The 15,731-nt window shown below is 54.9% G+C and overlaps 6 protein-coding genes across 6 annotated transcripts; 2 read left to right on the top strand and 4 right to left on the bottom strand.

Moving 5' to 3' along the window:
• Positions 1-649: 649 nt before the first annotated feature.
• On the bottom strand, positions 650-1,366 carry P152DRAFT_474381 (uncharacterized protein; the record flags this gene model as incomplete). The annotated part of the gene is made up of 2 exons (XM_033681318.1): positions 650-1,193; positions 1,266-1,366. 2 exons carry the CDS (start codon positions 1,364-1,366, stop codon positions 650-652), a joined length of 645 nt encoding a protein of 214 aa, XP_033533282.1.
• Positions 1,367-1,513: 147 nt separating this feature from the next.
• Positions 1,514-2,675, bottom strand: P152DRAFT_47717 (uncharacterized protein). The gene is made up of 2 exons (XM_033681562.1): positions 2,451-2,675; positions 1,514-2,395 (listed from the first exon to the last, which is right to left on the bottom strand). Exon 2 carries the CDS (start codon positions 2,389-2,391, stop codon positions 1,834-1,836), a length of 558 nt encoding a protein of 185 aa, XP_033533281.1. The 5' UTR covers positions 2,392-2,395; positions 2,451-2,675; the 3' UTR covers positions 1,514-1,833.
• Positions 2,676-2,921: 246 nt separating this feature from the next.
• P152DRAFT_474380 (plant basic secretory protein) lies at positions 2,922-3,647 on the top strand (the record flags this gene model as incomplete). The annotated part of the gene is made up of 1 exon (XM_033681317.1): positions 2,922-3,647. The coding sequence occupies one exon, from the start codon at positions 2,922-2,924 to the stop codon at positions 3,645-3,647; it is 726 nt and encodes a 241-aa protein (XP_033533280.1).
• On the bottom strand, positions 3,636-4,835 carry P152DRAFT_459113 (pyrimidine 5-nucleotidase). Its single transcript, XM_033679609.1, has 4 exons — positions 4,673-4,835; positions 4,566-4,614; positions 4,082-4,507; positions 3,636-4,025 (listed from the first exon to the last, which is right to left on the bottom strand). The coding sequence occupies exons 1-4, from the start codon at positions 4,736-4,738 to the stop codon at positions 3,859-3,861; spliced, it is 708 nt and encodes a 235-aa protein (XP_033533279.1). The 5' UTR covers positions 4,739-4,835; the 3' UTR covers positions 3,636-3,858.
• A 3,064-nt stretch (positions 4,836-7,899) lies between these two features.
• P152DRAFT_459112 (uncharacterized protein) lies at positions 7,900-9,279 on the bottom strand. Its single transcript, XM_033679608.1, has one exon. The coding sequence runs from the start codon at positions 9,086-9,088 to the stop codon at positions 8,345-8,347; it is 744 nt and encodes a 247-aa protein (XP_033533278.1). The 5' UTR covers positions 9,089-9,279; the 3' UTR covers positions 7,900-8,344.
• Positions 9,280-9,789: 510 nt separating this feature from the next.
• On the top strand, positions 9,790-13,448 carry P152DRAFT_449927 (uncharacterized protein; the record flags this gene model as incomplete). Its single annotated transcript, XM_033678141.1, has 4 exons — positions 9,790-10,407; positions 10,465-10,734; positions 10,782-12,122; positions 12,171-13,448. The coding sequence occupies 4 exons, from the start codon at positions 9,790-9,792 to the stop codon at positions 13,446-13,448; spliced, it is 3,507 nt and encodes a 1,168-aa protein (XP_033533277.1).
• Positions 13,449-15,731: the final 2,283 nt, after the last annotated feature.

The raw sequence follows: 15,731 nt of genomic DNA, 5'->3' as shown, positions 1-15,731 counted from the left end.
ATAATCAAACCCGAGGCGGGAAAGCCTAAAAGGCTCTCTACGAGGCCCATGTGGGGAGGGGAACTACCTAGGCTGACTAATTACATGCGTTGGTGCCTTGTGGCCTTGTGTCCCCATTTTTATGTCTTCCTCTAGCTTCTATATCTGCTTCTAACATAGGAAATTATTATAACCGTGGTATGGGGATAAGATGGTCAGTTTGCTGGACGTCTCTGTTCCTCTAGGTTCTGTTCTAGAGTGATGCTGCTCTTACTCGGGCATAGTGTGGGATCGGAGGATTGAGACCATATCCCTTCGTCTGCTGAAAATGCCCCCTAGCCTAAGATGGCACGGTGACTCTTGTACAGGGGTCATCTACCAATGAAATCTGTCTAACTATCTTTCTATACATAACTAACTAACCTATAACTACATAGTAATGCAATTCTGCTGCTTGGTTATCAAATTACTCCGACTTCATACCATTAGCACGTCCCAGTGTGACAGCTTGATTCGGACTTCTCTGGCTGAAATGGGTGCAAGAAATCAATCAATCGGCTCCACCATCGGCGCCCAATTCTGATCCAGAACACTAGTTCAGTTACTCTGATGACTACTCGGTACATTTAGTTACTTCCCCTTGGTGCGCCGTGAACCTTTCCTCTGATGACTAGTCCCAAGATTCCGCGTCCTGGATTGTCGTCTCGCTCAGCCGTTCCAACCTTGCCTCCGCGGCGACCATGTTGCCGGGCACCCGATTGCCTACGAAGTCCCGTTCTCGCGCCTTGGAAAGGAGCATGGTGGCATCCAGCGACGGGCAGCGCGACAACTGCACGTATAAGCTGTACGGATCGCATTGGCTAGCCGCCGCCTTGCTGTCGATGTTGGTCACCTGCATCCCCCGCAGCTCCAGCACCACTGGGTCTAGTGTCTTGCCTTGCACTTTGTACTCCTTACAGGCAAATGCGGCTGCATATGGCAACCCTCGGCGGCTAACATTGTGCTTTTGCCATGGCTGCTTCCTCTGCCACTCAATTTTGGTGCTGATGGGCGTGAGAAGCACGGTGCCGGCCGGCATGCCGACGAAATGGAAGTCTCGTGTCGTCTCCGACGTCAGTAGGATCCCCGCCGGAGGGCCGAAGTGGAGGATTGTCTCGGCATCGACGCCATACCTGGGGTATGCCTTGTCGAGAATGATGTCCAACGCCGCGTAGCTGGCACCATTGACAAGTTTCAGGCCTTGGAGGGTTTTTTAATTGACGATGATGGGCATCCCAGGCACGAACATGAAGATGGCCGGGACCGGAACGGCGCCGTCGTCTCCGTGACTGAACATCGTAAGCGCTTCCTCCGTCGGCTGGCCGTCTTTCCACTTGTGTTCGGACATGAAAATCCGGAGTAGGCCTTGCCGTTGCCTTCGAAACTACAGCATGGTCTCGACGTTCAAGTTCCACCGGTTCCGGTTCAGCGGCATGACGACGGTGATTCCGAATTCCCATGGGATCCGTCGGCCTTCCCGGTAGCACGTGCGGTTCAATAAATCAACGTCGGAGCCCTCTTGCATGCCTTGTCTGATCCGCGTCAGGAGTCGCTGTAGTCGTGCATCTTCTGCAGCACGGACTTGTTCGTCGAGCAAACCACCGTGGTGAACTCTGTCCACAGAGCGTATGCTTTATCATGCTGGTACCTCTGCTCTGCTCGGAACGATTTGTCTTCGATCTACACAATGGCCTAACTAGAGAGCAGGATCGACCGCTCCTGCACTAGACGGAACTAGTAGAAATTCCCGTAGAAGACGACGATGGGGATTCCGCCAAAAGCGTCTGCACACCCTCGCCTCCATTCCTACCCGCCTTAGCCCTCCTTGGACACACAGGCTCTCTTATGCGTATTCCAGTCCCTCTTCTGATGCTCTTTCCCACAGTATGCCACAACTTTACACCGCCCACACCTCATGGTCCCCTCCGTCTTCCCACAGATTCGGCAAGGCAGCACTTCCTTACCCCCACCACTTTCCGACGGTCTATGGCTCTGACCCATTGTTACAAGTTCACCCATCGTCTCCTGCACTTCCTGTCGCATCTTGATTTCGCATTCGCCTTTCCCACATATGCCACTAATCAATACCACCACAAAAGGATCCTCCACCTTGTGAAGCCACGACATGGGCGTCTGCAAGACAGTCACCATGAGCGAGCCGCAAATTATGCACAACGGATTAGAAGCAGCACGACAGGCCGGTTCGTGCTCTTTTATGATGGGCCGTAGTGAACGGGCAAACTGATCTATATACCCTGCATCTTCTCGTGAGGCTTGCGCGTCAGCCGTGATGAGATGTCGCGGAATATTGTGAATGAATTCGAGGGTTTCGTTGTCGCAGTGGAACTCGAACCGAACTGGGTAGGTCGCCATTATTCTAAAAACAATTTAATTAGGAATACGGACCAATCATGAACCAATGAACCGCAAACCTTTCGTGATGCTTCTGTGAATGATTCGAGTGCCGTTTTGGAATTCACAATCGCCAACTCGAGCGTCGTTCCTCAAGGCTCTTTATGGGCGAACCGCTGACTGATTCGCGCCTCCTGTATCAGTGTACGATATCCAATACAGCCAATATTATCGCAGGATTCTTTTGGTCACGTGACTATAATTAGACCAATGGTGTAAAATGATTCAAATGAAGGAGACCTGTGGTTTATTTTTAGGAAGGCAGCCTTTGGTTGAGTAACTAGGCTTCCCAGTTCCCACTCGAGGCGGGACGCATGACTCATGTCGTGCCCTCCCTTCGGTGTGATCGAGTCATGAAGCCATATAACGACGACCCCAACCTCGAGAGCTGAATGCAATCGCATCCCAAGAAATATGGCATTCAAAAAGCGACAACAACTAGTTAATATAAAATCTACTCGAGGTAGTCATAACCCCTATCCCATCCAACCATGCCCTCTCCCATCTACTACCAAATCCCCTCCACCACCCTCCCCCCCCCTTCTCCCCCCATCCATCCCCTCCTCCGCCTCGAACTCCGCGACCTCTCCTCCCCCGGCGCCCAACGCTTCCTCTCCACCCCGAACTGCGGTACCCTCCTTTCCACCTGCGTCTCCAGCGTCATCTCCCACCTCTACACCCGGACGTGCGCCGTCCCGCCCACCCGCTCCGTCACTCTCATCCTCCGCTCCATGCCAGGCGTCGCCTACACCACTGGCACCGACCTCGACGCCGACCATAAGGAGATCCATTTCTCCACGGACTATATCGCGGGGATCTCCGAGGCGCGCATCGAGGCGGAGATCTGCGGCGTGGTGTGCCATGAGATGGTGCATTGCTTTCAATGGGACGCGCGGGGGACGGCGCCGGGGGGGTTGATTGAGGGGGTGGCGGATTGGGTGCGGTTGCGGTGTCGGTATGTGCCGCCGCACTGGAAGCGGGAGGCGGATGGGGAGTGGGACGCGGGGTATCAGCATACGGGGTATTTTTTGGAGTATTTGGAGGGGCGGTTTGGGGAGGGGAGTGTTAGGAGGGTGAATGAGAAGTTGAAGGGGGAGGATTATGAGGAGGAGAGGTTTTGGGAGGGGTTGTTTGGGGAGGGGGTGGGGAGGCTGTGGGAGGAGTATGGGAAGAGTATGACGGAGGAGAGCGGGAAGGACTGTAAGGAGAGGGCTTAAAGTCTGGATTATAGACTGCAGGAGTTGGAAGGCGCGCGTGATTATAGTGGACACATATTTCCTGAGCGGGCGCTTGAGGACTCTGAATGCCGAGCCATCTATCTTCCATGTATTGTCTATTTGGACAGTCCCGATAGAGACATTTATACCCCAATTGCATCGCTTTGAAAAGTACCGTAATGCCCAAACCCGACTCCGGTATGAATGATGCTCAACTGGATGACTTGAAGAATTGCGGAAAGATATTCCGTAGATCCTCGAGGTCCCTGATTTGCATCTCCCTGGGTTCGTCTGCATGCTTTGGCTCCGCATCCTCCAACAGATGGACTGACGACCATCCCAGTGCTCGGGCAGCTTTAACATTCAAGGCCGAATCGTCTAGTCTTGAGTTAGGACAAATAGCTTTTGCATGCGGGGCCTTAGGATATACTCACCAACAAAGTAGCAGGACTTGATGTCGTCAACACCTGCTTCTTGCATCGCTTTCATAAACATCTCCGTGCTCGGCTTGCAGACAAACTTCTCTGCTCCGTAATCACAGTAGGTGAGACCTTCGAACAGGTCGTCCACGCCAAGTAACTTGACCACTCGTCGACCGTGTGTGACGTAAGCATTGGTCAATAACCAAGGACGGACTTTGTCTGTATCGAGGTCTTCCAGCAACTTTCGTAGAGTCGGGTTAGGTTTGATTATGTCTTCTAACGGCAGCGCATCGTCCACCTTTTGGTTGTAATCCAACGGATCGACTTTATGGTGACGAACCAACCCTTCTATTGCAAGTCCATATTGGGTGTAGTATTTCATGTGCAACTCATATGCCTCAGCTTGAGATATGCCGAGATGGGTTTCGAAATACTTGTCTAAATGAAATTAGGTTACGTAAGGACCAGATATGGGAACCATGAACATGATCCATACCTATCAGAACGCTCATATGGTTGTGGATTCGAAGACTCTTCGGATATAACTAGGGGTTATGAGTGATATGACTCCTTTATAACAAGAACGACATGTTGAAGACTCACGCAATTATCAATATCAAAAAAGAAAACCGCCCTCTTGTCGGCAGGGGCAGGGTTTGATGTAGCCATTGTGACTACGTCCAGTATCAACCCTCGCCTACAGTATGGAATAAGCAGCGAGTAAGGGCACGATGAACATATTTATTCCTGATCCATCTATTTCTGTATGACCCTTCCGGACTCGAATGACTTAATCGATATTGGCTTTCCTCGGCATGGATGATGGAACGCAGGGAACACCGGGAGCACAGGGAACACAGGCCTCAGGGAGTCAGGGAAGTACTAAGGGATTTAAAGGGAACAGAGTGAATACGCTCGGACCACGTGCAACTGTCTATGTAATTCGTTCGGAGCTGCTGCTTGCCGTCGAAATTCCAATAATTCCTCTCTCCCATAACCCATTTCTTCTTTCTTCTTTCTCTCTCCCACTCCTACTTCTACCCTTTTTGCTGTCGATAATGACTGACCAACAGGTTTGACATTTGGCTTTCTCTTGCGCCAGTTTCATTGGATCTATCATGTCCTTTAGAACCACTTGTCTTTCCTGCTACAACAAGTCGCATCGCTCGCTCGTCTAACAACGTGTCAAAGAACACGGGTATCAAGCCATTCATCGAACCATTGCGGTTCGCCATCTCTTTTGCAATATGCAATCATTACCGGTGAATGGACTTCACGTACCAGCAAACAATGCTGCCAATCCTTGGACCGCGTTCTATGACAAGCTGTCGGTGGTTCAGAACGATGTTCTCTCAGGGCAACATCCTCGACTCCAGCTGCCAAACCTGAACGTTGCCGGTTCGCGCCACAGCGCATCCGCAACACCGACTTCCCGTCCTGTCGTATCTGCAGGTCGAACCAACGGTCATCTGCCAGAGATGCAGAATAGTGTTGTAGCTGCTAACCAAGCATCGAGTAAGGCCTATGATCCTACCCCAACCACCTCGATCGCGTCCCCGTATTCTCCAGACCATCCGGCGTTCGGCCCCAAATCCACGCATGAGATTGATCCGGTGCTCCTTCAGAAGTCCGATGGACTGATCCGAGCCGAGATCAACCTCAAACGACAACGCGTGGAACGCACTTTGAAGGATAATTCTGGTATAAGGAAGGGACCTACCGGTGATACGGTGGAGTTTGGCGTGGAGACGGCCGATGCCAATTTCGACGTCGCGGACACGCTGGGCCAAGCGCATGAGGTTGTAAAACATGTCTCGGGGTTGAAGGTTGCTTCTGCTCATTCGCCTACCGAGTCATTTGATGAGAATTCTTACTACTCTAGCCAGGCCAACAGCTGGTCGACAGACGTTGGTTCAAATGGAGAAGAAGGCGAGATTCTTGACAACTCGGTCAAAGCGACTCCTCAGAGTCGACGTGCGAAAGGGAAAGGTCCGGCTCATGGTAAGGGTGGCAGTCTGACTTTTGCAAGGTCCTATTCCAACCTCGACGAATTTCACTCACCATGTTCACAGGGCCATCTGGGCAAGAACCTCGAGAACAGCGCGAGAGGGAGGAATCGGAGTACTCACCTCCAGAAGCAGATGACTTCCCCGTCATTTCGCCCAATCGAACACGCGATGCTGCTAATCCACCCGAGTATGACCGTTATGTGCCTCAACATTCTACGTACGCCGAAGGGTCTCGACCCCAAGGTCCCGCTTCTCCAAACGATGCCCCCATCGTTCGCAATCGAATCAAGTCTCCGTTTGCTCCCCAACCTGCCCGTGTCTCTCCACTAGCTTTCAACAGACCGCAAGCAAACCAACCGAGCGGGCCGCATTCCCCAATGTCCGAGATTGCTCGAGGGGGGGCAGATAGCGGGTCTTCGGGCTTGCAAAACGGCTCACCACGTGGACCACAGCGGAACGTGGTCAACCCACGCAAGCGCAAGAACCGCCCCGATGCCGAGAAGGAGACCCGTCGTCCATCCGGAAAACGCATTGCACGATCTCCCGAACCGGTCATCAAAGAAGAGCCTGTCTCTCCACCACCGTTTGCCTCTTTCCCAGAAGCCGAACCGCCGCGTCGTCCGGCTCCGGCTCCATACGCGGACGAGATCGAAGAAGTGTCGCCACGGGAATTCCGCCGCCGGGTTTATTACAACGACCCTCGTCCCGCCCCAGCCTATTACGTCGACGATGGCGTCCCTCCCGGCTACGTCCGCGTCCATTCACCCGCACCCATGTACCGTCGAGAACGTGACGACGTCGACCTCCGCCGCATCGCCAGCCTCCAATATGCCCGACGACCCTACTCCCCTGGAGCGGTTCCCAGTGAGCCCATCCGCTACGCCTCACCAAGCATCCGGCCCGTCCGCGCCGTGTCCCACTACGTCGACGCGCCCCAACACCTCACAGCCCGCGAGTCATCCGTCCGCCCCTCCGCACCCCGCTACATCCGCTCCGACCGCTCCCGCTCTCCACCCACTCACTACCCCGACGCCCCTCGCGCCCCCTCTCGCATCCTCTCCCCCTCCTTCATGGCCCCACCTCCCGTCCCTACCCGCCCCACCATCGTCTACGACAAATACGGCAACGAATACTACGCCTCCGCGCCCCTTGCCCCCGTCGCCTACGACTCCCAGCCCCGCCGTGACTACGAGCGCCGCGAATTCCGCGAATACACCCACGAGCCCGCACCCGTCCCCGCATCCCATCGCCACATGGCGAGCGTCCCGCCACCGCGCCGCGCGCCCGACCCGTACGACCCCGAAGACGCATTCCTCATGCCGCCGCCGCCGCCGCCGATGCGGCGGGTCGTGGCTGCGCCGGTGGAGCGCGAGGAGGAGTACCTTCCGGCACCAGAGGTGCGGTATCGACAGCGGGAGTACTCGATGCGGCCGGCAGAGCGGGAGCGGGTGGCTGAGGGGTATCCTCAGAGAGAGAGGGAGCGGGAATATGTTCCGGTGGGGACAAGGGCGTATAGTATGCGGCCGGAGATGGGACGGCCGGAGTATCTGGAGGAGGGGATGGCACCGAGGGAGTATGTGCCGCGGCGGGAAGTTAGTGTGGTTGGGGGGGGGAGGTATGTGGAGGAGGGGGGGATGGGAGGGGAGTATGAGCGGGGGAGGGTGGCGTATCGGTATTGAGGAGAGTGAGGACTTGGGAATTTGGTGGTGGTTGGCATTGTCGTGGTTAAGGATATGAATCGCTGTCGCATTGCACGGGCTGCCTGGGTTGTGTTTGGTTTGGATCTGGCATTGCATGGGATGGTGGTTTGAGAGCGCTCGATTTGCATTTTCGAGACAGGCAGCGTTGTAATATATCAATTTCTTTGCGTCTCATTTACCGCTTATATAACCATTTTCATCATCCTCGTTCGCCTGTCTACGTGGTTTGAGGTTGTCTACCTACCTTCCATCCTCCCGTCTCCCTCGTCCACATTTCCGCCCCTACTGGTTCTCTCCAGCCAACTTCGTTCGCCAAGCATCGGGACGGCTTATATAGTACTAACTACCGTTCCTACCGTTCTCGATACTTGGGAGTTCGGATGCACATAAATATCACTATTTCCTCCCGACGCAGGGCGGAGTCAATCACGGTAGGGAAACGAACAACGACATACTTATTGCTTTCCATCGCCCGGAGGTTGCGAGTCCGGCGGGATAGGTTCCTGGCAATCTGGCATCGCTATTAGGTGCTTGGAGGCTTAGACTGGGGGCGGAAAGATGGTGGATCAGGGGTGAGAGTGAGAAGCGGAGGTTCGGGTTGGGACTAAATTCTGATTGTTGGGCGGGGGATGGGAGGAATTGGGGAGAGCATCTCGGGTTGAGGAGCATAGCATTGGGAATTTGGGATAGGTATCGAGCATTTGGGCATTCTGGGCGGAGCATGTGGAGTTGTGGATAGGACGCGTGGACAACTGGATATCCAGACCTATCGAATTGAACGGAATTCTGATGCAGGGAGCCCGCATACCAAGTACTGTAGTGTACTGACACCTCAGGCTGTAAGGCTCTAACAATTCCGGGATCCCAGCCGGTCCCCGCCCAGAGCTGAAGAACAAAGGATTTGATGACTGAGCGGCCCGCCAAGGAGCCATGAAGGAGGTGATGGCAATTTGCATCTCGATTCGAGTTTCAAGCCCTTGGGCGGAGATTTCCTGGTTAATAATTAATAGGAACGGTAGCACCTGGGACGGCATCCACGTCCGACGAAGCCATAATCGAGAAGAGTGACGACGCGTCCCGGGCACGCATCCAAATTCCAAAGTTTGATGATGGAGCACTAGAGCCAATGGGCTTGGATCCCCTTGATGGCAGATAAGACTAGCTGAGGGAACCGAGAAACACTCCGGATACCCGATGACCGAATCGGAAGCTGGCCGAGTGTCGGTGCTGGCTGATCCCCTTCCTGTAGTCCTGTTGATTGCTGGGGACGTGGATGATTGATTGCATGTGCCTGCTGCTACCCCGCCCATTAGCCGCCCGGAGCTGGGTGGTGGGAGGGCCAATTTGGACGAGCCGGGGTGGATTGGGGTGGATGGAGGGGATGGAATGGGAACGGAAGGGAGATACGAACTGTAGAAGCAGGATGGGAGCTGATGGGTGATGAAGATTTGAGGAGGACGTCAAGGGACTGATGGTGACGATCCGGTGTTTCTTGTGGTTGTGGTGGATTCGTGGAGCTCAAGCCTGACAGCTCACTTCAGGTCTAGAATTGCAGCAATGTAGATTTCAGCCTTAGGCGCCAAGGCATCCGCGTGCACAGACCACCTACTCAGCCTCGACGAAGCCCAACTCTCTCTCAGTGTCTCTCTCTCTTTCGCTCTCCCCGATCCTCTCCTCTCTCGTCACTCTCTCAGACGTCCTTCTACTCCTTCACTCCTCCCATTTCATCCCATTCCTCCATTCACCTCCACCACCAAAGTCCATGAATTATCCTCGTTCCTGTGTCCATTCCCATCAGGTTCCTTTTTCTATTCTATCTCTTCTTTTCTGATTCCCACTTTCCCTCTTCTTCCCTTTCATCTTGCTCAATTCCGTCGTTTAGAGATACCCATCCCCCACACACGCACAATCAACCTGCTTCACTTCAACCTCCCTACCATCCCGCTCATCCGAACGTCCAACATCCTGGCCAATCGCTCCTTCGACCATCACCCGATTCCCATCCCTCACGATGCACAAGCTCCAAAACTTTACCGGCCAAGCCCGCCATGGATGGGAGCGCATGACGCCCTCCATGCCCTCCTTCGGCATGTCCCGCTCCCACAACGACGCGTCCCTCAACAGCCCCATGAAGCGACCCGGCCCCCAACACCCCCCGCACTCCGCCGGCCCTCTCCCCCCCAATGCCACGCCCACCGGCCCTCCCCCTACCGCTGCTACCGCCGCGAACCGCTCCCCCGCCCCCGCTCCTGGCACCATCATCACTCTCTCCTTCAACGTGCCCTTCCACTCCAACCTCGCGGGCCCGGACCCCGAGGAGATCATCTACTCGTCGCCGGGCGCGTTTGAGCGCTGGACGCACGCCGACGGGACGCCCGAGGGCACGCCGAACCATAAGCTGCCGATCCACGCCGCGAACGTGGAGCACCTGCGGAACATGTGTCGGGTGCTGAGCGACCCGAGTCAGGGGCAGTTGCAGGCGACGGTGGTGTCGAGTGAGCCGAAGCCGATTCCGGGGTATCAGAGGGGGCCGTTGAAGGCGTTGGTGACGAATGTGTGTTTGTATGGGGAGACGGAGATGGTGCATGGGATGAGGGAGAGGATCTTGAACGATACACCGATTACCCTGGTATGATATGCGTGGTCTCGGAGGGATGTATGCAAGGAGTAGTACTGACGTTGATAGCGCTGTGCGACTGTCGATATCGATGAGCGGTTGATCTTCGATGCCGCGGCCAATGCCGTCAAGGCGGTGGTGTTGCAGCATCTGGACGAAGTTGCCAAGCAGACGAAAGCCGACATCTTCCTTCTCCATCCGAAGCCCATCGATGAGTCGGCGAGCGTAAGCGGTGGCATTGAGACCGCCCTGGATCAGCGATTGCGGTGCCACATCTACGGTGATCTGGAGAACTCGGAGCATGCCAAGCTTAGAGTCTTGACCATGATTGACCAGATTGTGGGTTTGAGTTCTATACTTCAGACATACGATACTGACTAGAACAGCTTCATCGTCATGTGGACGCCCTCATGTTGGAATTAAGCATGCATACGTTAATCAGCGGAAAGGCCCGCCGAAACATCAAGCATATCGAATCGGCCACGAATACTGCCATCTACTTCCCGCCCCCGTTCACCCGGCTATTTGGCTACACCCCTCCAGGTGGAGTCAGGAGACAGCAGGATGAAATTGTTATCACGGGCGAAAGTCCGGAAGCCATTCTACAAGCCAAGAAGCGCCTCCACGACCTCTCAGTAAGCACCAAGGCCTTTGTCAAGGACGTCATCGTCACTCCATCAAAGTTGGACAACATCATTCTGGAACGATTGGACAAGGTTCGCAAGATCATGGAAAACAATGGGTCCTACGTCGTACTTCCATCGCTTGGTCTGCAACGAGGGATTGTTCGTGTACAAGGGACAGATATCCTCAATGTTGAACGGACGGTCCGTGACATTATGGCGCTCGCCGGCCAATTCTACAGCGCCTCCTGGTGGATCACGCATCCGGACCCCTCCGCACGTGCTCCGACCCCAACCGACGTCCGGACCATGCTTTCCGATATCTGCATCAACTCCGGCGCCGACATTAGCTTCGAGGGTCTCAATTTCCACATCCACGGTTCCGACGATGCCGTCAAGGCCGCCCTCATGGTCATCAGCAACATCCCCTTCGTCAAGAAATCGCAATCGACCATGCGCGTGAAGATCGAATTGGCGAACGAGCACAAGGAATTCGTCAGTGGCAAGAAAAACGGCAAGATCAACAAGATCATGAGTCAAAGCAACGTGCAGATCGTCTTCGACGGATTCAACGAGTACAACTTCTACATCGACGTACGTGGCCAGCAATACGAGGCGACTAAAGGAGGCCTCGAACTCGTCGAGCAAGAAATGCCCGCCTCCATCTCGTTCCATGTCCCCGACCAATACCACAAGCGCATCATCGGCATTGGCGGCCAACACATCCAGCGCATCATGAAGAAATACTCCGTCTTCGTCAAATTCTCCAACGCCATGGACCGCGGCGGCATCGGGCGCGAGGAAGACGACATCAAGGTCGACAACGTCATCTGCCGCACCCCGGCGCGCAACGCGCAGAACCTCGACCTCGTCAAGCAGGAGATCATGGACATGGTGGAGAAGGCGGACGCGGAGTTCGTGCAGGAGCTGGTGGTCATCGATCGGCTGTATCATCGGGAGCTGATCGCGCAAATGGGGCGGATCGAGGAGCTCGAGAAGAAGTGGAACTGTAAGATCAACTTCCCGAATACGGAGTCGGCGAGCGATGTGGTGGTTGTCAGTGGGCCAGAGTATCAGGTGCCACAAGCGGTGGACGAGTTCTTGGTAAGTCTACATGATCATTGACCTGTGCACAACATCTGACCTTGTTAGGGAATGGTTCCTGAGCGCCATGATCTCGCTTTCCCTGCGAACGAGGAATTGAAGACCTACATTCGATCCCCTGAGTTCCAGTCCGACGTGGCCGAGAAACTCCAATCGCAATATGTCGTCGAAGTGCGCTTGAATCCGAACCCTTCCAAGAATCTGAGTCTCTCGGCCGCGACGACTGCTCCTACCACGTCCAACACTTCCACCCCTGCACCCCAAGCCGACGCTCGAGCCGCCGACAAGCCAACCGAAGCGTCCGAAGACTCTTCCGCCGAAACCAAGGAGTCAATACCTCAAACCATTGAGTCCCTCACTCTCTCCTATACGCGCAACAACGCCGGTGGCCTTAAGGACGCCATCGATTTCCTCATCACCCGGCTTGCCGCCCATGGTCTCGACGCCACGGCTGTGCAAGGCGCCATCCCACGTCCGAAATCCGACTCCTTCGAAGATTCTCTCCCCTTCTTCGAGTCCAAGCTCCTCCACCGCGCCGATCCCCACGCGTCCACCGACAGCCCCACGCGGTCCCAGTTCGGCGACGCCGTCGGCGATCCCACCGCCGGAAGCGCCACGGAAGGCGGCCCCTCCTTCTTCTCCAAGTTCCGCAAGCCCGGCAGCATGTCCAGCTTCAGCAGTCTGATCGACCGGCGCAAGAACCACGGCACCGGCACCGGCAGCAATTCCCCCGGCAGTCTCTTCAAGCACGCTAGCAGCAACGCGTCCAAAGCCTCCCTCGCCTCCCTCGAGTCCGCCTCCTCCGGCTACCGCAACCCCTGGAACGACTCCGGCATCAACCTCCCCGAAGACGAAGTCCTCTCCCTCCCTCCCCACCCCTCCACCCCCTCCGTCTTCTCCTCTGCCTCCCTCAACGCCTCCTCCGCCTCCCTAGCCACTGCCCCTATCGTCTCCGGCCTCGGCCACAACCTCCACCCCCACTCCCACTCCTCCCACTCCCTCGCTGGCCCCATCCACCCCATGCACGGGGGCGCCACCTCCAGCGTCTACCATGGTCACAACCCCCACCCGCACGGCCCCGCGCCGAACCACCACGGCATGCCGCCCTCCAGCGCCGTCGCCGGCTGGGGCCCGCCAACGCCGACGTCCGCCGCGTATTCCGGCAAGCCCGGGTGGAATGGCCCCGGGGGAAACAGCAACAGCGGTCCCGGCGACGCGACGCCACGATACGATCCACGCGCGTCGGTGGATAGCGGGCGGCCGAGTACGGCGAATAGCGTGGGGACGGGGAATGGGTTTCCGGGGGTGATTGGGCCGCCGCGGTAGATCATACATCATACCCTAAAATCCCGTTGGATCGCGAGATGGGTGGGTGGAGGTGGACGTGCCATGCGATGCGAGGGGATGTGAAAAAGTTCTGATGCGAGATCATGACGGGCGGGAACTACGCGGGTGGTACGGTACCAAAAGCACGAAATACCCAAATATACCCAGCTTTTGCTATTGTTTTGCCGTTGCTTTTCTGTTCGCTCTGCTCTGCGTTGCTTTCTGTTCCTTGCTTTGTAGGGGTGGAAAACAGCGGAAATGACGAGGGTCATTGCCTGGCGAGCTTGAGAATCATCACCTCGTTGCTTTCCGCGCCCCTTCCCCGCTACTCTGTTTCTCATTCCATTTTCATCCCTTTCCTCTCCAATTCCCCTCGGCCGGCTTTTTTCCACCGGCTATAAAATTGATGTGTCGCTTTGCTTGCGCTGGGAAAATTATACCCCCCTCGATTGATGCTCGAGATAAGAAAATTACGACGGACGGACGGACGGGTTCATGATTGCATTATACCACACCAAGAGCTTGATTTTGTTTTGCTGGATCGCGGATGGGTGGAATGGTGTTTGTTTTTTGCGGATGTTTTGCTTGTTTGATTCGTGGGTGGTGGGCTAGGGCGTGGTGTGGGTAGAAAAAGGAGGAAAGGGGGAAAGGGGAGATACCATACCACACTTCGGGGGAGACTTAGATTCGATTAGGTTGTGGTTTGATACCAACAAAAGTTCCGTTCTATTCCGTTCTCTACACCGATCCTTTCGCCTACCCGATATTCCTATGTCCGCCTTCCCCGTGCTCGTCGTGAGAGGTTCATCCACGTGTTCTTGAACGCTCGATTGATGGACTCCCAGAAGTAGTACCAATATCACGTCCTCCACCGTTTCCAGTGCCGATATCTAGTATCGATACGGGTATATCCCATCCTACCCATCTACCTACAAGAATGCAGGATTCCATTCCGCCGAAGGAACCTCTAAATTGTCAATTCCATCAGTGCACCCATGCGTGTTGAGGGATTACCGGGCCTTGGGTTTGACAGGATGCTTCCGGTATAGCTGCTGGAAACGCGGGACGAGCACAGTTTTGAAGACGCTGCGTCTGGTCGAGCGAATTGACTGATTAGTCGACGGTAGGGGTCCTTGTGTAAGTACCGTATGAAGGGGAAGAGGAACTACCTGTGACTGTTTAGGGTCATGTATCACTTTGGACTATCGAAAATGACCGGACTACCGTTGTGCCGTAACTGAAGCCACTGGATTCGCCCGGGACACGGCCGTTGTCCTACTCTGCTGACTGGTGCGCATCAGGTTTTGAGCGGGAATCCTAGATATGGCGTCGGGTTACGATACCAACATTTGGAATCGGTTCTCTCTCCGTCCATGTTTCTTTCACAGCGTTCGCTAGAGCAAAGAAATCTAGATTATTTCCCGGAACTATCCGAGGCCTAGGCCGGTCGGTCTACTCGACCTTCCACTTACACTATGTAGCACAAATTTAGATTCTGATTCCTGGCCCTGGGCCGTGCGTCCAGACAGCCACTAAAAAAGTCAATCGAGCCCCTGATCGTGTATTTCATTGCTATTTCATTTGCAGACCTCAGCACCAGATTCATTTGTGGAAAGTCCAATTGTACATACAACAGGTAACTACCATCTATAGGTACATATAAGTGGTCCGAGGAACAGAATTGGCGCGTCACTTCGTTTTCTTAGACGAAATGGCACAGGTCGCAAGGCTTCAAAGCATGCGTAGAATAAGTTGTTTACCTAGGACCTGGTTACTGTTTTGCTGTGCTTTGAAATAATGTAGGTCTGAAGGAGATAGTCATCATTCTGGATTCCAGTTCCTGTTGCGCCCGAATAACAGTGCCAATTCATCGCGTTCAACTACCGAAACCATCCTGTCTCCTTCAAAATTGCACACTAGAGTGACAGATTGCATATTCCTTCCCCAGTTGAATCGAATACGCACGGAACGTCTCCGTCGACGACACATCCACCTATGCGGCAGTTGAATATAAATGGCCAGTGACAGGTAAGTTCCGTAGCCTTCCCAGACACACATAAAAAATACATGGCACAGGAGGTGGTGTGAGCATAGAGGCCGTTGCGCTTGCCGGCGCAATTCATAGTCGCCCGGCGTGATTTAAATTCCCGCCTAGAAATGCGTTAGTTCCTGACTTCTTTGCCACTTGGGTGAGAGCGTACGTGCTTGGCCATTTGTTCGCCTGCACCAGGTAGTGCTGCCGATTGAGAAGCGGGAATCGGGGGGATCGGGGGAATCGGGGGA

Source organism: Eremomyces bilateralis (assembly GCF_010015585.1).
Source record: "Eremomyces bilateralis CBS 781.70 unplaced genomic scaffold P152scaffold_12, whole genome shotgun sequence".
NCBI classification, from domain to species: Eukaryota; Fungi; Ascomycota; class Dothideomycetes; order Eremomycetales; family Eremomycetaceae; genus Eremomyces; species Eremomyces bilateralis.
The sequence above is the reverse complement of the archived record's forward strand: the minus strand, read 5'-3'. Positions and strand labels throughout refer to the sequence as shown.

Excerpts from the sequence above, each read along its gene's own strand:
- P152DRAFT_459112 (XM_033679608.1), bottom strand. The coding sequence starts at position 9,088 with ATGGGCGGGGTAGCAGCAGGCACATGCAATCAATCATCCACGTCCCCA.
- P152DRAFT_459113 (XM_033679609.1), bottom strand. The coding sequence starts at position 4,738 with ATGGCTACATCAAACCCTGCCCCTGCCGACAAGAGGGCGGTTTTCTTT. Across the intron at positions 4,508-4,565 it reads CCATATGAGCGTTCTGATAG|ACAAGTATTTCGAAACCCAT; the intron begins GTATGGATCATG and ends AATTTCATTTAG. Across the intron at positions 4,026-4,081 it reads CAAGTCCTGCTACTTTGTTG|ACGATTCGGCCTTGAATGTT; the intron begins GTGAGTATATCC and ends ACTCAAGACTAG.
- P152DRAFT_47717 (XM_033681562.1), bottom strand. The coding sequence starts at position 2,391 with ATGGCGACCTACCCAGTTCGGTTCGAGTTCCACTGCGACAACGAAACC.